Source organism: Emys orbicularis, chromosome 5, assembly GCF_028017835.1.
Source record: "Emys orbicularis isolate rEmyOrb1 chromosome 5, rEmyOrb1.hap1, whole genome shotgun sequence".
Classification (NCBI taxonomy): Eukaryota; Metazoa; Chordata; order Testudines; family Emydidae; genus Emys; species Emys orbicularis.
Window position 1 is genome coordinate 95,461,177 of NC_088687.1, and position 25,761 is coordinate 95,486,937.

The following is a 25,761-nucleotide window of genomic DNA, read 5'->3' on the forward strand; positions in this document are numbered from 1 at the left end:
AAAAATATTGATTCAACGGTGTAGCCAATTGTTTTACTGCAGTTGCTGTTCATTCTTTAAAATGTTCAAGAGACCAATTAACCTAACTTAGCTAAATTTATTGTTTAAAAACAAAGTAGTACAAGACAGACATACAAATTCTCAGCGTGTTCACCATACACAGATTGCATGCTTCAGAGATGAGTATTTCAGCTAGCAGTATTTATTGGATGACTTTACAAGTTACAAAACTCTTTACACATCGCTAAAATCCAGTTCACCAGTTCACACCAGTTCTTTAGCTTGTTGTTCTGTACTTTCCTTATTTTTCGTTTGGCCACTAGCATTCCAGGTACCGGTCCATAAAGGTACCTCCCTGTACTTTCCCATATCTCATCTGATATTCCATTCCAAGTACTGATGAGCCATGAAAGTTTCCCCTAACTGTACTTGGTACAAAGTATTCTTGCATCTTTGCTTTGGCAAGTTTCCTGTTTTCTAATACCAAAGCTGACTTCAGGTTTTCAAAGTGTTGCAGGATACATTATGTGGGTGAACAGAATTGTAGGAAGAGCATATTACAGTTAACATAACTTCCCTACACTTTTTATATTAATACCATGCACATAATGCCTTTTAACGTGGTGCATACTATGCCTAACATATATGTATTGGCTAACAAAAGCTAATGAGACATACAGGAAATGACTGAAGAAAATTGGTTGGCTATATTCTAATAGGTAATAATTGTATAAAAGCAATCTGTGTGGTATATTAAACTACTGGCCTCTAGAATCAACCCCAAGAATTATGAGCCTAATTGTAAATCTGTTTTACAAACTTTATCCTGAAAAAGTGCATTGTATATGACATTTGTATGTTGTGTATTGTATTAACCTCCTTAGACTTTGAATGGCACATGTTAAAAATAGGAGTGTGAGCTGTAGCTGCATGGAACTCACACCCAGCACAGCTGAGGTGGGGAGACAAAGGTGTCTGTAAGCCAGCTTTCTTCTTCAAGGAGTGTCCCTGTGGGTGCTCCACGTTAGATGTTTTGGCGCTCTGCATTTGTAATCAGAGATTTGTAGTAGCAGTGCCCCGGTTGGCCATGCACGCATAGCAGCCATCTCACACTGCTCCGAGCGGTTACCTAGCGTGCGCAGCCAACCGTCCCCTAGTTCCTTCTCTACCACCTTTGGCTTGAGTCGGAGCGACAGCAGTGCCTCTCTTAATCTTACATACCTCAGCAGTTTTCTGTTTTCCCAGACTTATTAGACTTTCATTTAATTATTTATCCTCTAGTTTATATTTTACTTAAAATCTTTCCAAAAAAAAAATTTTGTTAGCCGTTCCCCACCCTCACCTCCTAGGCGGGTCGCTGGCTTCGACAACAAGAACAGAGACCCAAATATGGACTTATTCTCCTTCTTTCTCAAAACAAGTACCCTCTCAGGCATGCCTGGCTCTCCCGGCTTTAAACGCTGCCTGACTTGCAGACTTTCGATCCCCGTAGCGGACGGCCACGCACAGTGTGTCCGCTGCCTCGGTGAGACCCACATTACTCAGAAGTGTCCACACTGCAAAAAATTGTGTGCTAGGACAAGGAAGACTAATGACCTCCAGTTGAAACTCCTCATGATGGAGAAATCCTTCAGACCAGCCTCCGACCCCGAGTCGAGAATGCCTCCTGGCCACCAGTCACCAGCAGCAGCATCTGACGGGATCTACCTCAAAAACGTCTGCTAAAGAGCCTGTTCCCAAAAAGGCTATTAAAAAGCGGTCTTGCTCTTCCCCACAGCGAGATTCGCCCAAAAGAAAGCAATCTCCCAGTGGAAAATCTGCCCTGGTACCAACGGCACTGAAAGCGTTGGACCGCAAGGCACCGGGAATGTCCAGTACCAAGACTTCTCAAGGGTCTAAGGACCCAGTGTGGGCAAGCTCTCATGGAGGTACGCACCCTAAAACCAAATCTCCCAGGTCGGCACCAACGGAGCCAAAGAAAACCTCGGCACTGAGTAGTGCAATGGTGCCACCTGCTGTACCTACGCAATACAGTAAGCCATCAGTACTGACAGCTCTTACTCTGCTCCCATGCCACAGCATGCTGACATCCCAATCACCGAGTCTCCCGGTACCGCAGCAATTTATGCGACAGGTGAACCTCATGATTACTTCAACGTCTGGCACGCTCCTATTCGGTACCGACGGTACCCCAGCGAGACTGGGACCAAGCCTGGTGGCTACTCCCATTGGCTCGGCTACTCCCAACTCAAACGATGAGGAAGAAGAGGATGAGGCAGGGACATGTACCCCTCGCCACTCCTCCCCTAAGCCAGGACCCTCTCAACATCGCACATCTGCTGACATGTGACGCTGGTAGGCTCAACCGTGAGTGCCACCTCCCATGACTTTTCTACCCAACTGGGTATACTGGGATCTGTGGGCATTATATAGGGCTCAGAACCTCAGACCCCCCCCCCCATTCCACCAAGGTCTAGAGCAACACGATCCCCTTCACCACCTGCCCCAGCTCCCTCAGAAACGCAGGAGGAGGAGATAGAGGAACCCGAGCATGCCGCCCACCCACATTTCATCTTAATTGCCGGACGAAACAATAATACCATCCCCCACACACATTGGGATGATTTCAAATCCTTCCAGGACCTTTTCAAGAGGGTAGCTGAATCCCTAGACATTTCCTTAGCAGAGCTACCAGAAACCCAACACAAGCTTACAGACATCCTCCAGGCATCTCCATCAGCAAAAATTGCACTGCCTATCAATCCTTCCATAATGGACCCTGCAATAATAATCAGGCAGACACCTGCCACACCCCTGCCTTCTTGTAAGAGATCTGACAAGAAATGTTATGTGCCAGCTAAAGGGGCCGAGTTTCTGTTCACTCACCCTACACCGAACTCGGTGATCAAGGCTGTTAATCAAAGGGGAAAAGAGCACCAGTCTAGAACCAACCCTTACTATAAGGACTGGAAAAGGCTAGACCAGTGGTTCTCAAACTTTTGTACTGGTGACCCCTTTCACATAGCAAGACTCTGAGTGCGACACCCCCCCCCCCCTTATAAATTAAAAACACTTTTTTATATATTTAATACCATTATAAATGCTGGCGGCAAAGCGGGGTTTGGGGTAGAGGCTGACAACTCGCGACCCTCCATGTAATAACCTCACGACCCCCTGAAGGGTCCCGACCCCCAGTTTGAGAACCCCTGAGCTAGACCTGTTTGGGCAGAAAGCCTATTCCTCAGCCATGCTCCAATTTCGCATAGCTAATTATTCAGCCTTTCTAGTTAAATACATACACAACCTGTTCAATAAAAGTTGACATTTTAGAGAACATTTGCCTGATGACAAAAAAGAACAATACAAGGCTAACGTCTCCGAAGGGTGTCTCATTGCCAAAACGGCCTTACAGGCCTCTCTTGACTCCATAGACATGGCAGCACGCTCCATCGCTATCTCTGTGGTCATGCATCAGGCATCCTGGCTTCACCTTTCCAGGTTACCTAGGGAGGTCCAGGCCACAGTTTAGGATTTACCCTTTCAGGGTCATAAACTTTGCGGAAAACACAGATGTGTCTTTACGTACTCTGAAGGACTCCAGGGCCACCTTAAAATCCCTGCGTATCTATGTACCTGTAAACAAAAAGAAACAGGGCAGATTTTACAAACAGCGATTCCGAACTGCCCCATACATCCAGCCACAAAGACAGTGTGACCAATGCTGTAAACAGAGACAGACGAGATGCAGGCAGAACCAAGATCAGCCTTTCATGTCTCAACCATCTACTTTCAGACAATCATTTTGAAGATTTGGTCGAGGGCGTGAGACCCCCACATTCTTTGATCCTGGAACTAGACCCGATCTCCAGCCCGTTTTGGAGACCATCTGTCACCATACTACCCAGTCTGGAACACGGTCACTACAGACAGATGGGTTTTTTGTAAATTATCCAGAAGGGTTACTCCATCCCCTTCATCTCTATTCCACCTACACAACCCTCCTTACCCGTCCCTCTTCAGGGACCCCTCTCACAAGCCCCTGTTACAACAGGAAATAAACCACTTTCTACAATTAGGGACCTTAGAACCAGTACCAGATCAATACAGGGGGAGAGGGTTTTATTCCCATTATTTTCTCACTCAGAAAAAGACCGGTGGATGGAGACCCATCCTGGATTTAGGACAACTCAACAAATTCGTGAGAAAGCAACGTTTCAAAATGGTGATTCTTTCCACGATAATTCCGGCATTAGAGAAAGGAGACTGGCTCTCGGCCCTCGACCTACAAACGCTTACTTTCATGTCACCATTCACCCAGCGCACAGACGATTCCTGCAATTCACCCTGGGACACCAACATTTCCAATACAGAGTGCTCCCCTTCGGCCTGTCAACCACCCTAAGGGTCTTTTCCAAGGTCCTCACGGTCATTGCAGCTCACCTCAGAAAACTGTGGAGTGATGATTTTTCCATACCTAGACGACTGTCTTTTAAGGGCACCGACACAATGTGCAGCACTAAACGCCACACAAACCATGGTAATCCTCTTTAAAGATCTCGGACCACAGATAAAAGTGCAGAAGTCCACCATGGTTCCTGTCCAACAACTGGAATTTATAGGAACCTCCCTCGATTGCTTCACCACAACAGCGGGGTTACCCGAACAGTGCTTCCTCACCGTAACCAGTTTGATTACAACGATGACGGACAGTCCACAAACGTCCGCCAGAATGTGCTTACAACTTTTGGGGCACATGACTGAAACGACACTTGTCGTAAAGCCTGCCAGGCTACACATGAGATGCTTACAGGCCTGGTTTTGCACCATCTACATACCACACAAACATTCTGTCAACAGACGTCTCATTATGCCCCGCAGGGTAAAGGACTTGCTCACATGGTGGACACAGGCACAGAACGTCTGCTCAGGTGTCTCCTTCCAACAGAAAGCTCCTACTAGAACGATCACTATGGACATGTCCCTTGTGGGATGGGGAGCTATTTACACAACAACACCATCCAGAGTCGCTGGTCTCCAGTAGAACCCAACCTACACATAAACATACTAGAACTAAGGCCTGTCAGAAATGCATGAGAGCGCTTCCTTCCCTTGATCCAAAACACAACTGTCAAGATCCTTACGGACAATATCGCATGCATGTTCTATATAAACTGCCAAGGGGGAGTGCGATCATACCCTCTGTGCACAGAGGCAATAGCCTCTGGAACTGGTGCATCACCAACAACATAGACATTTCGGCATCTTACCTGCCAGGATGTCAGAACACGACAGCGGACCAACTGAGCAGAGACTTCTCACAAACCCACAAGTGGGAGCTGGATAATGCAACTCTCACAGCCATATTCAATCTCTGGGGTTCCCCATTATAGATCTGTTCACAACTCAGAACGCAAAGTATCCTCAATACTGCTCCCGAGTCGGACTGGGACGCTACTTCTTGGGCAACGCTCTCCTAATAAAGTGGGAAACACCACTATTGTATGCATTCCTGCCGATCCCACTCCTGAGTCAGGTCATTCACAAGATCAAGCCGGACAAATCCAGGATAATTCTCATCGCACCCACATGGCCCGGACAACCCTGGTTCCCATACCTGGTACAGATGGCAGTGAAGCCAACTCAAACCCTTCCAATAATACCTCACCTTCTGATGCAGGACTCAGGACGCGTCAATCACCCCAACCTATCCCTTCTCCATCTCAAGGCCTGTTTACTCCATGGCTAACAGGGATTTACAAAGACTATTCTGAGGAAGTGAAAGATGTCCTACTGAACAGTTGAAGACTAACCACACAAAAAATATACATACAGCAGTGGACCCGATCCTGCATTTGGTGCCAGGACAACCATATTTCTCCATGGTCGGCCCCATTACCCAGGATACTGGACTAGATACAGGACCTTAAGAAATCGGGGTTATCTAACAGCTCCCTCAGGGTACCCCGGGCCGCCATCACTTCATTCCACAACAAGGTGGACGGAGTCACTATCTTTGCTCACCCAACTACTAAATGCTTCCTAAAGGGCAAAGAAAACACTTACCCACCCTAAAAGACCCTGCCCCTACATGGGATCTTTCTTAACCTTATTCTCCGCAGTCTCATGGGGAAACCGTTTGAACTCCTAGCAACTTGTTCTCTGTTACACTTATCCATGAAGGTGGCCTTCCTCATTGCCATCGTGTCAGCAAGACGGGTTCGGGAATTAGGTGCCCTAATGGCACAGCCACCTTATGCCACATTTTTCAAAGATAAAGTGATCTTACGGCCGCATCCCAAATTTATACCCAAGGTGGCCTCCCCATTTCACCTAAATCAACCCATATACTTACCTGCATTTTTTCCAAAACCGCATGCTGACCTCAGGGAGGCATCACTTCACACGCTAGATGTTTGCAGAGTGCTAGCTTTCTACCTAGAAAGGACAAAAACATTCAGGAAGTCATCTAGACTATTTCTCTCTATAACAGAACGTTCCAAGGGTCAAACTATTTGAAAACTGAGATTGTCTAAATGGGTATCAAGCTGTATCCATTTGTGTTACCAAAACAACAATCTACCGGCTCCACCGGGAGTTTGCAGTCACTCGACCAGAGCGTTATCAATATCGTTGGCCTTTCTCAATAATGTACCCATCACGGACATTTGCAAAGCAGCTACCTGGGCATTTGCCCATACTTTTACTAAACATTACACGTTAGAACAGCAGTCAGCTGCAGACGCTCAGTTTGGATTCTCAGTGCTATCTATGGTCACTGAACCAACTCTGAAGCCCCTCCCCTCCACTGGAGGGCACTGTTCAACAGTCACCTAAAGTGGAGCACACACGGGGACACTCCTCGAAGAAGAAGAGAAGGTTACTTCCCTTGTGCAGTAACTAAGGTTCTTCGAGATGGTTGTCCCTGTGGGTGCTCCATTACCCCCCCCCTCATCCTCTCTACTTCAGAGTTTCACTTTGATTCTCTGGGGTGGAAAAGGACCTGGAGGACGGTTGCCTGTGCACAGTAGGTAAGCACTCGGAGCGAGATGGCACTGCTACTACAAATCTCTGATTACAAACACCTAACGTGGAGCACCCACAGGGACAACGATCTCGAAGAACCTCCGTTACTGCACAAGGTGAGTAACCTTCTCTTTTTGCTTCCACTGATCCTGGTATTAGCTGGGAGCCAAACCACCTACCAGTGCAAGTCAGAACATCCACAGGGCTTCTGTAACTTACACTAGCAAGAATGGTCCCTAGCATGCCCCTTTACAGCACACACATAAAGGAAGCAAGTGACAAAAGGCCAATGTCCCTTTTGTACTGCTAAGCCAATGGGTCTGGGCCAAGATCTTTCATGTCCAATTTTGCTCTTCTGAACTACTGTTCTGTTCCCTTGTACTAAGGCTTTCATTGTGCTCATATCTGTATTACAGAGTAAAACCATTGAATCAAAGGAGAATATAAGAAAATAGAGCACTTCATGTATCATGTAAATACTGCAGGGATCTCTAATATATATTAAATATATTTAAAAAATTGTTTTTCTCCTTAAGATTTCAGAAATGTCAAATGTGTAAGAAGACATCAGACAGAGTGTGAAAAGTAGATATTATGTTCCCAATTTCTGATGTCATTTGTTCTGATGCAAACTATATCATTATTATTGATAGATGCTGTCAGATAAAAAGAAAAACAAGATTTAAAATGTACAGTGGGATCCATGTCACTAATTGAAACTGACACCACAGTGTTTAGAGAATTCCACTTCTCCTTCTGATAAGCACACAGGCCTAGTTAATTCACTAAGTAGCCTTTATTAAATTAAGCAGATGGGAAATCACATTTTTCTTTTTCCCTTTCTTGCATCAGACAAAGGTTAGGAAAAGGTCACTAAAATTTCCAATAAGATTCATGATATACAGCACACATTCTGCTAAATTACTTCCATGGATTGTGTAGAGCCTGTTCTGTGTTACAGGGGATAATTTTCACTTTATCTCAGCATGGTGCATTGCTATTCCAGTAATATTCTACTTCAGCATTATTGATATTATTTGTGTTACAGTAGTGCCCAAAATGTGCTTGATGCTGTGTAGGCTAAAATGATGCACTATACAGCAAGACTGTTAGCTTGTTTTGTGTATGTTTTATATTAACTTTTTACATCCTACAAGATAATGATTGTCTTTTACACAAAACATTCATTGAAATCAATAGAATACATTTGTTGTACATGTGGCTATACAGGAGAATTATATTTTCTGATCATACTATTTCCCAATAATTGTAACAGGTTTTATCCTTTCATTTATCTAAACCAGGGGTAGGCAACCTATGGCATGCGTGCCAAAGGCGGCACACGAGCTGATTTTCAGTGGCACTCACACTGCCCGGGTCCTGGCTACCGATCCGGGGGGCTCTGCATTTTAATTTAATTTTAAATGAAGCTTCTTAAACATTTTAAAAACCTTATTTACTTTACATACAACAATAGTTTAGTTATATATTATAGACTTATAGAAAGAGACCTTCTGAAAACATTAAACTGTATTACTGGCACGCGAAACCTTAAATTAGAGTGAATAAATGAAGACTCGGCACACCACTTCTGAAAGGTTGCTGACCCCTGATCTAAAATGAATCAACATTTTACTCAAAGTGTTCTTTAGACACACATCTTTTTAGCCATTAAAGGTATTGAGGAATAATATAATGAATCTTTCCGAAAGCAAGTTGAATGGAAATTATTTTAGCATATATAATTAAGGAATTTTCTATTTCCTCCACCACCTGCCATCCATCCCCAATCACCAAATTTAATGAAAGCATTAGAGGTAGCATGTACCCCACACTATGGGATAATGAAGCTTGTGTGAAATTTCCAGTGGAAGGAACAGGGTAACTGCTACATTGCATTTTTTCTTAGCAGAACAAAGAGTGGCATTCATTGGCAAGGTCAGTGCTGGTAAGAAATTAAGTGCCAAGCAGCAAGCATCTGAAAGACAGTTTTAGCTAGAATTAAACAAAATGAGAATATCAAAATGTATTAATTAAATAATTTCACTGATGATGATCTGGGCGGTATGGAAGGTATTCATAGCAATACAGGTCTTTTGTATTTTTATCACAGTCTTTGGTTTGCTCTGTGTTGCAGAGTAGTTTTAATTATTTATATTTATTTTGTAGTGGCTATATGATTGCAAAAGGACATTTGGTCCCGATGATGGCATACACAGAACCAATACAGATGCTCAGGTAGGTATCTGTCTCTGGTGGATCCTTTTTATATAGTTTATTAAAGTAAAAAACTTGTGTTCTGCACAAAAGTCCTTTTTTGATCTTCTCAAAGATTAAAGAATGTTGGTAAAGCTTTTCATTTCAGTTATCAAACCATCTTTTGGAAACTTAGATTCTTATGAAGTATTGGCCTAATAATAAAGGGCTGTCTTTTATGAAAGTGAGCAACCAGTCTCAGTTCAGGGCTTAATAACATTGAGTTAGATAAGCAGGGTAGATACTATCTGTGTACCAAAGCAAGTCTGCCTTTTATGCAGCTGTTTCTAGAAGAAAAAGGATTAGTATTCTGTTTCTGTGCTTGTCAGATAGATAGATTGTCTGACCAAAAAGTGGTACTGAATCTAATATAATTAGTACTATATACATATGTATGACCTCTCTGGAACAATATTTTGCTTTATTGTTGTGTTTTATTCTTAAAGTAGCAGCATGACCGAAACTTTGTCAAATGTTATTTTGCTAATTACTATCTAATATGAAACAACCCATTGTTTATTAGTTGAATGTTGTACTTATTTGTAAAAAATGTGCATGAATACATTGCATGAGGATCACCCGTGTCTTTAACACTACTAATTGTTGTAATGGGTGTAATAGCCTTGTCTATTTGAGACAAGGTTTGTTTCTTAAACAATATATGCATAATATTCTCACTAAACATACTGTAAAATGGCGGGGGGAGGGAAATCCAAGCACATACATTGTTTTGCTACTGTTGGGTACATGGGTTTGATTCTGCCCTCTAGGATCCTGTAATAAAAATCATGTTTCAGAGGGGTAGCCGTGTTAGTCTGTATCAGTAAAAACAACGAGGAGTCCTTGTGGCACCTTTTAGAGACTAACAAATTTATTTGGGCATAAGCTTTCGTGGGCTAGAACCCACTTCATCAGATGAAAGACATATCTAGAATAGATTTGTTTAAAATCACTTTCATAGGCAGATTTGGCAGGGAACATAAAAAGGAAGAACATGGTTCCCCCCACCTTTGGGTAATTCAGAATACATACGCAAAAACTAGTTGGGCTATGCCTATGCTATGAGCCAGGGGTGTGATTCCCCTGTTCATGTGTGCATACTTGCACTAGCTCTCCTCAAGCTTGTGTGAGTATAAATAGCAGTGTAGCTTCAGGAGCATAGATAGCAGCAACAGAAGCACAGCTTAGATGAGTACCTACCCACTGGTTTAGACAAATTCAAACTCAGCACCCCTAAGCGATGCATCTGCTGCTGTTACCTGTGCTACTGTAACTACACTGCTGTTTATACTCATGCTAGCTCAAAGAGGGCTAGTGCAAGTATGTGTATGCGGGGAATCACAACCCTAACTCACAGTGTAGAAATAGCTATCGACTTTTGACCCTGTCAAGTCTTATGAATCACACATAATTATGTATATGTATCTTGAAAAATCAATGTGTAGAGAATCAGTTTTTCCAATATCTGAAGTGAGGGGCATTATATGTCAGAGGACAGGCATAAGCCATAAGAATTATTGGATGTCTATATTCTGAACCCAAGTCAGGGGAAAGGGGTAGGGTTGCCAGGTGTCTGGATTTCGCCCAGAACACCCGGTCGAAAAGGGACCCTGGCGGCTCTGGTCAAGCACCGCTGACAGGGCCATTAAAAGTCCAGTTGGTGCGGGGCTGGCAGGCTCCCTACCTGGCTCCGTGCAGCTCCGGTGAAGCTGCCGTCATGTCCCTCTGAATCTTAGGCATAGGGGCGGCCACGGGGGCTCTGCGCACTGCCCCCATCACAAGAGCTGGTTCCGCAACCCCTATTGGCCGGGAACCTAAGGGCCGGAGGGACATGCTGACAGCTTCCTGGGAGCCACCTCAGGGAAGCACTGCCCAGATCCCATACCCAGAGCCCCTTCCCGCATCCTTTCCCCAGCCCTGAGCTCCCTCCCACACCCGAACTAACACCCCTTCCTGCACCCCAACCCCCTGCCCCAGACATGAGCTCCCTCCTGCAGTCCGAACCCCTCAGCTCCAGCCCAAGCTTCCTCCTGCACCCCAAACCCCTCATCCCTGGTCCCACCCCAGAGTCCTCACCCCCTTCCACACCCCATCCCCCTGTCCCAGCCCAGAGCCCCCTCCCACACCCTGAATCCCTCATTTCTGGCCCCACCTCAGAGCCTGCACACCCAGACAGAGCCCTCACCCCATCATGCACCCCAACCCCCTGCCCTAGCCCAGTGAAAATGAGCGAGTGAGTGAGAGTGGGGGAGAGCGAGCGACGGAGGGAAGGGGGATGTAATGAGTGGGAACAGGGCCTCAGGAAAGGGGCAGGGCCTCACGGCAGGGGCTAGGCAAGGGTATTTGGTTTTGTGTGATTAGAAGGTTGGCAACTCTGGAAATGGGAAGCATTTTCTTCCTTTTAGTCGACTAAAATCTGTTTATAAGAATGTGATTTTTTTTTTAAACAAAATCCATACAGTAGTATTGTTTGTGATGATATACTTATGTCTGTCATTAATTTTTATTTAAAAGAAATCCAATTTTCAGCAGTAAAAATTCCCTCTTTGCACACACAGTTTCAGCCTAGAAAGGAATTTTCTCTCCCTTTTTCACAAAATTCTATTTGGACCTATTTAAACTATACAAGTCTCTTTTTAAAAAAATCCCAATTCAGATGGTTTTGGTTATGTTTTTAGATTAAAACAATATTGGAGCAGGAGATAATTATGTATAGTTGTGTTAAGAATTTTGAAAAACAATTTAAAATGGCCAATATTTTTAACTCAGAAAAATGGCTAAGCACACAAGCTAAATACTGTTCACAAGGATTTTTAATGCATATTAAAAATTGTTTACACCTTAATATCTTGCTTGACATGTGTTCCATTGTATAATAAACATATGTAGGCATGCACACTTTCCCTATACAGTGTCCTAAAGATTTATTACATACTTTACCTATGTAATAATGAAATAGTACTCTGTATTTATATATCATCTTACATTTTCAAAATGCTTTATAAACACTAATTAACACTCCCAATATACTCATGAAGGCAGTGAGTATCAGTATTTCTGCTTTATAGATGGAGAAATGGAGGGAGGGCCAAATTCAGTCCTTCTATAGGTGCTGGAAATAGGGGTGCTGGGGATGTTGTCGCACCCACTGGCTTGAAGTGGTTTCCATGATATGGGTTTACAGTTTGGTTCAATGGCTCTCAGCATCCCCACTATACAAATTATTCCAGCATACCTGTTTACTTCAAACCTGTACAGACATGTTAGAATCAGTGAAGGGTACACAGGATTCAAGAAAGGCAGAGTTTTTTCCAAAAAGGTTAAAGATGAGATTGTCAAAGGGGCTCAAGGGAGTTGGATGCCCAGCTCACATTGACCTTCAGTAGAAGTTGGGCATCCAACTCCCTTAGACACATTTGAAGACACACAGCCTAGATGGCTTGCCTGAGCCCACACATTGAGTTAATGGCAACGCTGCCTCCTAGTAATATGACTCTTTCATTGATCATACATTTATTTAAAATTTAAAAAAATTAAAAATATATAGTACCTGTTCACTCGCACAAAGGCAGGAAAGTGCAGTTAAGGTGTTTTCAAAAAATACACCTTTTACAGACTTTCTAAATACATTTAGAAATGACTTGAAGGAACTATTGTGGATTACTGAATGTGGTACTTGTTTCAGAAATCCTTGTAAGTGGAATGGAATGTTAATAGATTATTAAAGTAATCAACTAATGTACTGAGCATTAAAATGCTGCTATGATCAGAAAAATGGCACCTCATTCAACAGATATGCTTAGTTCATTGACATAAATAAGATTCTCCTGCTACTTTTTAGCACTGATGTCAATATAGCTAGGGAGCAAAGAGCTGAATTCTCTTCTGGCACATGCATCGTCAGCAGAATTGTTAATTAAATCCAGTTACAGAATCTTTACTAGTAGTGGTGACAAGTGAGCCAGAAAGAAAGCATCCCGACTGTCAGAAGATCCCAGTCTGAGTTTGCAGGAATGGCAGTTAGAAAATTATGTTATCATCTGTAAACTGAGTAAATTTAATGTGAAAGTAATGGAGAGAGAATAAATATAAAACCACACAATACCATTTTTCGGAGTAGAACTTCACTTCAACTTTTAGAATAGCTGTTTTATGCTTACATTCCCTATAGAAATCCATGTCTTTTTTTTCATTTTTGGTTTATAATAGTAGTAATAGACTGTGCCTGGCATGTACTGGGACTTAATAACTGGCTGAAGTTTATGAAATTAGCTCTTCTCTGCTGGTCACTAAGGGGATGTCTATGCACCCAAAAAAAAAAAAAGTACAGCAGCAAGTCAGAGTGCAGGTCAATTGACTCAGGCTCCTGAGGCTCCCACTGCAAGGCTAAAAATAGAGTGTAAATGTTCGGGCTCAAGCTGAAGCCTGAGCTCTGAAACTCAGCAAGGGTGGAAGTCTCAGAGCCCAGGCTCCAGCCTGAATGTCTACACTGTTAGTTCCACAGCACTTGCCCCGGGACTGAGAATTGCTGCCACGGGACTGTTTTTTTTTGCTGTGTAGACGTACCCGAAGGGCTTTGATGCTATACTTATTGAAGTCAATAGCAAAACTCCCATTGATTTTAATGGTTCAGGATCAGGGTCTAATCTCCTGAAATTGCATTGTGCCCAATAGTTGCTGCTTGCCTAATTACTGCACTATTTAGATGTTAGTGAGTACAAACTACAGAATAAAAAATAGGCATTGTATATATTCTGTGTATTTACATAATACTAAAGCATAAATTGCTCCTTTGTGGAAGAGTCACTTTGATTGCATCATCTCTCATATGCTTATTATTTATATATGTATTAAAGTGCCACCAATGTGCTTGGCACTGTACAAAACACAAAAGTAAAGACCTTCCCTGCCCCAAAGAACTTACACTCTAAGGCCTGGTGTACACTGGTGGCAGCATGTAGGATATGTGTAGTTACACGCCACAGTGAAAAGCAGGCTGTTTCCATCCTGCCATGTGTAGCTACTGGGAGTGTTTCCCTGCTGCAGGGAGGTTCCAGAGCCTTTCCCCAGTGCCTCCCCCCACCAGAGCTTTTTCCTGTGGCAGCGAAAGGCTTTAGCAGCAGGAAGGCAGTGGGACGTTACACTACTAAAGACAGCAGTGTAGATGGGGAAGACAATGAGTATGAAGAGAGCTGTGTAGGATATGTACCCTAAGGTTCTGGTGTGTCTTTAGTCTGCTCACCGAAGTAGTGCCTCAATGTCTACACTGTTATTTATACCCATGCTAGGGGTGCGTGCAGTGTGTATGTACTCTACTTGCTACTGTAAGTGTAGACATAGCCAAAAAAGGCTTTCCTGACATTTCCCCCGCCCCCCCCCCCCCCCCACACACACACACACATTCTTCTTCTAAAATACCATATGCACAATCCTAGAGGGAAATTAGACTGTGAAAATCTTGCATTGAAGTATTGTAAAGGTCTTAATTAAAAACTCAAAAACAAAGATTTTTTGAGTTGACTCAAAATTCAGATTGACATAACACCCTAAATTCATGGGGAAAGTGATTTGTGTGGGGGAGGTTCATTTTTGTTTTTTTCCCCTATGTTCAAATATGATGGCATGGATTAAGGAAAACGGATTGTACAGATAATAAACCCTAATTGTTCTTTCTGATGGTTTATATAAATATTTACACATATATAACTCCAGACCCCTCCTGTAGCAGTGTTGTAGTTGAAGTATATTTTTGTTAATGGGTAGGACAGCAAGAAAAAAAGTTACTCTTTGTCAGTTATATCAGCGAGTGTTTAGTAATTTCACTTGGAATTCAGCCTGATATTTTTCCCACTCAATGAAACTTTTGAGAATGGTAAATATATTTCTTCCTCCAGTTTACCTGGGACATCTATAACCCTAATTAAAATAATTTCCTACACTAATTCTTGATCTTTTTCTTCCTTTGTATTTTTGTGACCCGCTCATCTTCTTGCTTAGCAAATGGAAATTCTAGCAGTAAGTGATGGTTCTTGATTTATTGAATACTTAACCATGTCAGTCAACAAACTGGTCTCCATCTGTCTCCTCTCCATTTGTGAGATAGTAATGTCTCATCATAGACTATTATAAAAGTACTGCACGCTTCAATTTTGTATAGTCCTAACCCATGAACTAGTGATCCTTTGTAGATAATATGATCCTGTAGTTAATACAAGTTAATAGTAGATGACTCCATTAGCAGTAGCTTCTCTGTCTAAATCTAAAGCAATATTAACATTACCTCCTCGTTGACTAGTGTTTTAGATAAAAATATGCAAACAAAGCAGTGCATAAGTTAATATTGCTGCTCCATTCCAATAAGAATTTACCATCTGATATTTCTTGAAATAAAATCATAGCAAGCTTTTATAAGGAAACATTATTCTTATATCTAAGAATTTAATTAGTTTCCTCTTGCTCTATCATGTAATTGTAACCTTAAGTCTAGGGTTAATAGCAAACTTACCTGTTTATATTAACATTGGGAAAAGAGGCCGTACTCATAAATCACAATTGTTTGTTTGGTATCAGATCTACTGTTTAAACTGACAAAACAGCCAAAAGAAATAAAAGCAATCTATGTATTTCCTGCTGGAGCATGACATTTGGAAATGTCATTTGAATCCTTTTTTTTCTTGTTGGAAATGTGATTGCCCTTCTTAAAAGATAAACTTTTAACCTGCAAGAGCAATACTACTTTCTTTCTAATTACCAATCTAGTCCTGAATGCAGCTTTCATCTGCTTTCATCAGCTTCTCACTACATTAGCTTGTAAATCTTCTTGACATTTCCTTTTCTGCAGTAAGCAAATAAATATTTTTAATATTGTAAATTCTGTGCTGGACAAACTGGCTATGATTTATTGTCTGATTGTGTCATGTGTTAGTAGATTAGCACTCCCTGAATTTAAGATAATGTTGCTGTTTACTTTTGTAGGAGCTGGAGTTGTGTCGGAGGTTATACAAGTTGCATTTCCAGTTGCTGCTTCTGTTCCAAGCCTATTGCAAACTTATCAGCAAAGTAGATACAATCAAAAAAGAGGCAGAGGTAAAGGAAATATTATTATTTAGCTACCTGTTATTGGTGTTCAAAAACAATACCCATTAAAAATTATCAGCAGGTCATCTCTTTTGAAAATGGAAATGTGTATACCAGCTGTTTTGTAGCCAAGAGATAAAAGGTTTAATTAGAACTTGCAATTATTTTCTCAGTCATCGAATTATATCTGTGTTGATCCTTGGACTACTTGAAAGCGCTTTAATACACAGTAATGCAGGGAGCCCAATGATCTTTAAAAAATCAAGGATTTAAAATGTTCTTTGTCACTGTTGGTGTATAACAATCAAACTATAAATGAGGTAAGTTTACTCCAATCAAGAAGATGCTGTTATGAAGACCCTTTCTGCCTCCACTGAGTCTTCTCATCTGTACATAGTTGTATAATCAGTTTGCAATTAGTGTTACAGCTTTAAAGCCATATTCAAGTTTCAGGTGAATGTAACCTATCTCTGCATATCTATACAAAAAGCTGGTAATATGTCTTCAGCACAACTAAAAATCAGGGAGAAGGCGTCTCAGGTTGGAAACACAACAAAGAGGTACCCAACATTAGTGACATTTCTAAAAAAAAAAAAAGCTAATAGAAGTTTTTACAACAGAATGTTAATTTAAAAGAGCCTGTAGAGCCATACAAAACTGCTGAGTTGAAAGGGCAGCTGGGCACTTAATGAAGAGGAAGCAATTTTAAAGCTGTCACTCAAACGGTGTGCATTGGCTAGCCTACTTGAGCTAGCTTGAATCCAACTACCACAGGTAACAATAACAATGAAGACAGCACAAGGTGGACTTCGGTGCAGTTAGTACAAGCTCAGCACAGATCCTGGGTACATACTCAGCTCACTAGCCTGCTCTGAAGCCCGTGCTATGCTGTCTTCAGTGCTCCTTTTACCCTCGCTAGGTGACTCAAGCTAGCTCAGATACGCTAGCCCGTGCACAACTTTTGCCCTCTTTCTCCTCAAGTCTCTCCCACACTCCTTATCAGTTACACACACACACACACACACACCCCTCCCCCCCCCCCATAATGGGCACCTGGATATTTTCATTCTTCGTATCCCAGTATGCACATTTGTTGATAACATTGGGTAATGTTGATGAAAGGACGTGTCTCCTAGTCAGCGAGGTGCTATGACAACTGGGCATGTATATTTATCCCCATTGGCTGCCCAGCGCTGCCGTATGTGCACTGGCTGGACCACACTATAGTGTTTGGTCACCACTGCTATATACGTGTACTGAACTTTTTCTTTCTTTCTATACATTCAGATTTTCTTTATTTGTAATAGAATCATTTCAATTTTTTTTTATTCTTCCAAAAGAGGCTACTTCTTTACGTTGATTTGATACATGGCTACAGGTGGAAGGGTTCATGGCCCACCAATTAGTGTGAGTGCGAGGTAAGAATTCCTGCAAGGAATTCTAAAGAACTGACTAAGGACAGACTATATGAAAGCCCAAATGCTCATTACAAGTACTTGACTCATGTAATCATCCATATGCATGAGTGTTTGGGCCAAGTGGCCACATTGGTGCCCTTGTCTGTGTCCCCACCTCATGCACAGTTCTGGGGGAGGGAAAGTGCACATCCCTATCTTCCTGCAACACTTAATTTGGCTGAAAAGAGTTTTTGATCCAGAAAGGCTCAACTCTCCATATTTCTTTTAGGTTATAAACATGTCAGAAGAACTTGCCCAGCTGGAGAGCTGTCTGAAAGAGGCTGAATCTGCCTCAGACAGTGGTATTGAAGAAATTGAAATATCAGAGGCTTCCCAAGCTAGCACAGAAACTGCCATTCATTCTCTCATTGAAACCTTGAGAAGCAAGGAGTTTATATCAGCTGTAGCACAGGTCAAGGCTTTCAGGTAAAATGTGAAATGATTTAAATTATTATGCTTTTAGAGCAGCACTCAATTTCCTAATGGACATTTTTAATTTAAACATAGGCTTGATTCCAATTTTTTTTTTAACTCTTGCTAGATGTCCTTGTTGAAAAGGACAAACCTGACTGTTTGTATTTTTCTCTTGTGCATTTTCACCATTTAACGAGTAGTTCTGATTTTTAAGAACTGTATCCTTTGAAAAATAAACTTAATGTATATTATTTAAGAAAATTACATCTCGTTAATAAGTATAGGAATAGCACCTTAGAACGAACGAACTCTCTCTTCTCACATGCTTGTCCTATATAACACACCTATTCTTTAAAACAAAAATGAAAGTCATGTTGACTAATTGCTTTGTTTTCTTTTGAAAGAAAATATTAAATATGTATATATTCACAGGTCTATTTGGCCCAATGACATATTTGGCAGTTCTGAAGATGACCCAGTCCAAACGCTGTTGCATATATATTTTCGTCATCAGACGTTGGGCCAGACTGGTAGCTTTGCAGTAGTAGGCTCTAACCAAGACATGTCAGAAGCCAGTTCAAAACTGATGGAACTTAATCTAGAAATCCGAGAGTCTCTACGCATGGTTCAGTCCTATCAGCTTCTAGCAAAAGCCAAACCTGTAGGAAATATGGTGAGCACTGGATTCTGAACAGCATTTCATTTAGTAAAGAAACAAAGCTAAGGATGCCTCAGAACATTATCAAGCACCTTTCATTAAAAAAAACAAAAACTGATGGCCAATACAGAATTTTAACGTAGCATGAAATTTCATCAAAAAACAAAGATCTAAAAACCAATGGAGTTAACATCTTACTGACTGCTGTTTCTACACACAACAGTTGTGTGGGCAGTAGTGATTTTTTTATTATATAGATATAAACTACATTAAAGGAAAAGGGCTAAAAGCAATGCATATACATGCATTATTTTTTGTAGAAACAGAATTGTAAGTGTTGTTGTAGTACTGGCCTCCAGATGGTGAGACAAGTAAAGCAGGTGGGATGAGGCTAAAATCAAGGCTGATTTATTTTGGCTGAAGACCTGCAAGATTTCCTGGTTTTACAACAGTAAATGTAATCATCAACTAATGCCTAATGACACACTGTGCAATGTCATGAAGAATGTGCAGTCATACATGAGCAGAAAAAGGACTTGTAAAGACTTTGCAAAAACCATTGACGTCTCAATGTTTTGTTTTGCTTTTCGTTTTGTCTGTAATGAGGAATTATGTGTGAGAGTTGAAATGTATGGATATGCGACTGTTGCATTTTGAAGGTATGGATGTTTGTTGATAAGGTCTCAGAGCATGCCTAAAAGAGCAATGCAAGATTATTTTTGGAGAAATTTTATTTTATTAGCTCTAATCCTCATAGTGTGTAAATGTTAGGACATTTAATAATATTTTAAACTGGGATTCCCCAGTGTTTCTAAAAGAAATAATATATCTGTTAACTTTATTGGAATGCTGCTCAGTTCTCTGATCAGTGCTTATGTTACAAATATTGATAACTAACCAAAAAGTAGCTGCCTGCAGAGACTTTAAAATGTATATTAAAGATATATGCTGCCCATCAGCAATTCTCATTAGAAGAAAGTTAACTTATTTTATTCTGTATATATTCTAGAAACTGTATAGTGCAAAACCAGTATTTTTCTTGTACATTCATGCAATGCACTGTTATATGAGAATAGATGTACAAAGCTAATGGGGGGGGGAAGGGGAACAGTGGCTCTTGGTGGTAGAATACATGACTTGCAGTCGGTGTAGTCTGCTGAGTTCAAGAAGAGGTGCCGATGCATTTACACGTATCTTCATAACTCATGTTACACCTCAGGAATTGGGACTACAGGAAAGAAAAAAAAAAAAAAAAAGAGGAAAACTATCAAAACCTGCAATATACTTCTATATACTGATAGTTCATAGTCATTGTTCACTGTAGCATAAAATGAACTGGATTCTGTTGAAAATCATTTTGTAAAAAATGTGAATGTAGTCCCATGATTCCTGCAATTTGAAAGGAACACCCAGTATTTTTATATGCATCTCTCTTACCCACTGTGATTTTTTTTTTTTTTTAAACCGGGCTCTGTAATTCTGGAGTTTAGAATGTACAAATGAAATTCTTAGCTTTGCCTTTTCTTGGGGAAGTGGACCCCACTTGAAATGTAATTATGCTGAAATGCATTAATTGAAGGCACTGTGCACGCTGTTGGACTGCTGACAGTAGTTGTTACCTTAACAAGCTCTGTAACTGGTCAAAGCACATTCATAATCACTGTATTTTTTGACCTGATAAAATTGAATTATTTTGATGTTTCTGTGGTACTGTAGATGGTGTTCTTAATTATTTAATAAGTATTTACTGGGGGTGTGTAGTTTTATTTAGTGGCGCATTACACTTTTATTTACATCATCTTTTACCAGCCCCCTTTTTTTTGTAAAATAAAAACATTGTACCTGTCATCCTGTGTATTTTGTGCAAGCTAGAAGGATAAGAGTGTCATTTTTAGAAGTTTGTAAACATTGAAGTGGAAATATTTCTTAGTTAACATAGTGTACAATTTCAGCAATGAATTGGCAAATAGATTTGTGTTTTCTCATTGGTCCTGTCTACACTACAGCATTTTAGTGTGCATCAGATTGTAATAGGGCTTATACTGCACATGCCTCACATTCACTTATGAATTCTAGTGCACAATTCCTAACCAGTAATGTGTACAGTTTTTAGAACTTTCTGTTCTTGAAATTATCAGCCTAAACTGGGTCCCAGCAATATTCTCTTACTTTACAGCTTAGCCTTATCTGGGTGTTTTCTCCCAATCCACCTTCCTCCCCAGCCTCTGAAGGAACTACATCTTAAAATGCACTACACCGTGTCTTCCTAGCACTCTTTTCTCCCACAGCAGCCATCCATGCAGCCACATAAATTGGCATACCACTTCCTTGTTAAGTGTACTTTATTTTGTTAACAGGAGCAAGCATTTACACATCCACTTCTTATAACTAGCTGGATTCTTGTGCTAGCTGCTATCTTAGCTGATCAAGCACCTGATTTGATACTGGGGGTCAATGACCTGTTTACCTTCTGAACCAAGGGGTGTACCAAAGAAGGTTAAGGTTTAGCCAAGTGAAATCATGAGATTTGCTGAATAGGCTGTGGCCTGGAGTGTCAACTAATGCAAATGGGGGCAGGGAGAAAGAGAGAGAAAGCAATGAAGGATTAGTCTGACTGAGGAAGATTGCAACCAGGCATCCAACAACTAACCCCAACATAACTTGTACTTTCTTTGAAGAACTGGCCCAGATTTTTAGCAACAAACCAAGATCCATCCTACTTCACGTACTCAAGAGCTTTGTGGCACTCCCTGCAACCTCATCTGAAGTTACACAATCCAGTGTCCACGACAGGTATCGTGTGCTATGAGAACAGGAGTTTGCATTGGGCATAGGCCTGAGATAGGGACAGGAAGTTCTTGCATTTGACATGAATCAGGACTGCCTACCAAATGTTTAAAATATACTAGAGTGTGAAACTATAGAGGACGGACAGCCCACAGGATTAACTTATTACTGCCATTATCAAAAGCACCGAATACTCCAATTGCCAAAAGTGCTAGAAGAAATAGTAACCAGGGAGGGTGGAAACCAGATGTTATCCCCACCCTACTGCTCCCTATTTATAGCATTTACCTGACTAATACCAGCCACTGTAGTGAAGCAACATCCAGCAAGCCCACTTTTCAAACTATATTTAAGATCCAGTTTCTTTCCTCATCAATGATGCAGTACCTGCAGTGATGTAGGATGATATGGCAGAAGCACCTGTTTCCAAAGTATGGTGATGACAACTGCAGCTCTCTGCCTTCCTTGTGGCAATCATTTAATTTTTATGTAATGAAATTATGAATTGCATACAGGTAAATTTTGAAGTCTCTGTATATAAAGTATCCCTTCAGAGTGAAGAAAATTAGAAGCAGCACACATCTTTCTGTGCATTACAGTTCTAGGATTGTCACAGAACTTGATCATTCTGAGGTCCATAACACTAACCTACACTACTGCATCTTTAACAACAAGGTAGTCTTACAAAGATCTGATTCTTAGGTAACTGGGGGAAAATGTACTTTTTCCATATCCCACAGGCCATAGTCTTCCCCTTCTGATCAAGTCTACTGTTCCAGGATGGAAAAGTTTTCTGAGGCACTATTCATTGTCCACAGAGCAATGAAGATGTACCTCAAATACATGGATTGCTTCCGAAAAATCAGCACACTTATCTTTCCATCCAAAATGGATCAAACAAGACAACTTGTCCATAGCCAGATGGATAAGATGGTGTTAGAAATGCATACACTGCATTGGGTGTGCAGGTTCCAAGGTTCATTTAATGCAGTCCAATGTAGCTCTTTGGTCTGAAGGAGCATCAGTCACCTTAAAAGAAACCAAGAAGTTGTCTATATTGTCCTTTTAATACTTTCGTTAAGTTGTCCAAGATTGGCTTGTTCTCCTTTGGGAGAAAGGTGTTCTATTTAGTAGTCTCTAAAGAAAATGTTATTTCCACAGTCCCTGTCAGGAAAAATGTGGCCGATTTCTCTGTGATCTCTCTTCCCACTATTTTCCATAGTGCTCTCCATCTTAGATATGCAAGGGCAGGAGCCAGAAGGGAAAAATTTGTTAGCTGATCATTTCCTTTCTAGAACTGAACTTTTCCCTCAGTCTAACACATCCTTTCTGATATGTCAAACAATTCTTTATTATCTCGTACAAAAAACAGATTCCAAGGCCAGAAGGGACCACTGTGATCATCTTGTCCAACCTCTTGTTGGAAACAGGCCCTAGAACTTCACTAAAATAATTCGTAGAAAATATCTTCTAGAAAAAAACATCTGATCTTGATTTAAAAATTGGCAGTGATGGAGACTCCACCAAGACCCTTGGTAAATTGTTCTAGTGGTTAATTACCCTCACTGTCAAATTTGTCTTGCTTCAATTTTCAGGCATGGGATTATGTTATACCTTTCTCTGATAGACTGAAGAGTCCCTTAATAAATATTTGTTCCTTATGTGGATACTTAAACTGTAGTCAAATCACCCCTTAGACTCAAAGAAAAAGAAGATGACCACCACTATAAGGTATGTTTTCTAATCCTTTAACCACTCTCATGGCTCTTCTCTGAACCCTCTCCACTTTACCCACATTCTTGAATTGTGGGAACTACAGCTGGATGCAGTATTCCAACAGTAGACTCATCTACTCCTACTCGAGATACCTGTTTAGGCATCCCAGGAGCATGTTAGCTCTTTTGGCCACAGCATCACATTGGAAGCTCATAGTCAGCTGATTTTCCTGAGAAATGGTAAACTGGAAAAAGATTTATGGGTTGTGGAGGATAGTTTCCCTGCTTGCAAGTATGACCTACATTCTTTGTTCCTAGATGTATACATTTAACCATATTAAAATGCAGATTGTTGGCTTATGTGCTGTTTACCAAGTGATCGAGATTGCTCTGAATCCATGATCTTTTGTTATTTACCACTGCTCCATTTTGTGGTTTCTCACACATCATTGATTAGAAACCATTAGAGTGCAAGGCCCCAGGATCAATCTCGGGAACACTCACTCGATGACAATTCCCCATTTGTTTTAAATTGAGACCTCAGATACCCAGTTTTTAAATCCATTTAATGTGCCATGTTAACTTTATATCTTTCTAGTATTTTAATCAGTGTCATGTCATACAAAGTCAAACACCTTAAAGGTTAAGTATATTACATTTACACTATTACCTTTATCAATACTTGTAATCTCATAAGAAAAGTTGGAAAAGATCTATTTTCCATAAACCCATGTTGATTTGCATTAAATTATGTAACCCTCCTGTAATTCATTATTGATCAAGTCCCATATCAGCTGCTCCATTGTCTTACCTGGGATCAATGTTGAGCTGACAGGTCTATAACTACATGGGTCAAAATTGTAATTATGTACATGGGTATGAGTTGAAGGAGTTAGTACTAAGTATTTCTAGAGGTTTGGCCATATCTATTTGATGGAAATGTGGACTACCTCTCCAATCTGTGCAGAGAAGGCACAGCCATTAATAATGGATTGGGGGGAAAGAAATTTTCCATCATTCCACATATTGATATGTGTAAGCCAAATTCTAATATACAACAGACTCCCCAGCAAACCTATTTAAAGAGACTCATCTTTTCACACTGGCACTCTACAACCCTCACTTTAGAAATAAGTGGCCAGTATTATAGCTACACAGAAGAAGCCAGTAGTCAGTGTCTCAGATCATTTGTAGGAAGAGAACAAACAAAAAAACAAACCACCCGGGGGTGGGAGGGGGGGAAAAGAGGGGAGAAGAGAGAAAACAAATGAACCTAGGAGGAAAATCTCAGGACAGTCAGCATAAGAGGAAAGACAGGGACAAGCATGTCCTTCCAAGAATTTGAAATAGCATTGGGAAGGGAAGAGTAGGAGAGATGGAGGGAAAAGACAAAAAGGCACCAAAACCAGAGTAAAAGGGAAATGAGGCAGCAGAAAAAGCAGTAGCTGGACAACCACATATAAGCTTGCTGCCATGCTGGAGGCATGGCAGTTTGTCCTTGCATACCAACACCACTACTGCTGCATTCTCCCCCCAATACAGCAACTCACATCTTTCCCTCAGAGAGTCTTCTTGAGAGTTATGGCCACTCTTATCAGTGGATACCCAGAGATAGAAGCCAACACACTATTCATATGCATAAGCAGTCCATCTGTGTTCTACATTTACACTTAGTCACATCTGGACTTTCAGGTTTTGAAAGGGAAGGGGATTTACATTTTTTCTGTGCTGTTTGGTTCAGTTCATAGTCTAACAATTACAATTTGTTAAACTGGTAGGAGGGAAGATGAGCAATAACTTTAATGGGTAATGGAAAGGGATATAGACAAATGACAAAATTGCTTAAGGGAGAATATAAATTCTATCATTTCCCTACAATTTTAAGCTATCCCCTGCATTTATTGATATGAACTGGACAAAGGACAAGTCACTTCCTCTTTCCTATTACCAAAATATTGGTACTATGTATCCCTTATCTGGGATATGTTTAGCATACTAGCTGCTATTGCATCATACTTCCTCACCGGGAGTCTTAAGTGGGTGCAGGAGAAAGGTGGTTGCTTTAGTCCAAATTCTGAGCTAGCATTTCCATCACTTTCACAGAAGTTACCCCCCAAAAAAAACCAAACAAACAAGTCAACTTGGAGGTCTATTAAAGGTTACCTGTTCTTGGAGACTGAGGGAGGTGGAGATGTCAAGCTCATGCTCCCAGAGCAGTCTGTTCCTGTTCAAATCCTTGCTGCTGAAGCAGTAAAGTGATCAGGAAGGGTAAGCTAGATCCCCAGCTAGCAGAGCACTCTTACTGAATTCCTCCTTGTATGGCAAACAAAGTATCCTCTCCCCTCCTACAGGGTCCAGTTCTAGCCTTATTTAC

The 25,761-nt window shown here is 41.0% G+C and overlaps 1 protein-coding gene across 1 annotated transcript in view; it reads left to right on the forward strand.

Moving 5' to 3' along the window:
* FRYL (FRY like transcription coactivator) overlaps positions 1-20,725 on the forward strand; it is a 336,418-nt gene extending 315,693 nt beyond the window's left edge. The window contains exons 60-64 of the mRNA XM_065404953.1: positions 9,193-9,261; positions 15,277-15,294; positions 16,255-16,365; positions 18,043-18,239; positions 18,660-20,725. Of these exons, the coding sequence (XP_065261025.1) occupies positions 9,193-9,261; positions 15,277-15,294; positions 16,255-16,365; positions 18,043-18,239; positions 18,660-18,918 (654 nt within the window). The 3' untranslated portion in view covers positions 18,919-20,725. The remainder of the gene's footprint in view (positions 1-9,192; positions 9,262-15,276; positions 15,295-16,254; positions 16,366-18,042; positions 18,240-18,659) is intronic.
* Positions 20,726-25,761: the final 5,036 nt, after the last annotated feature.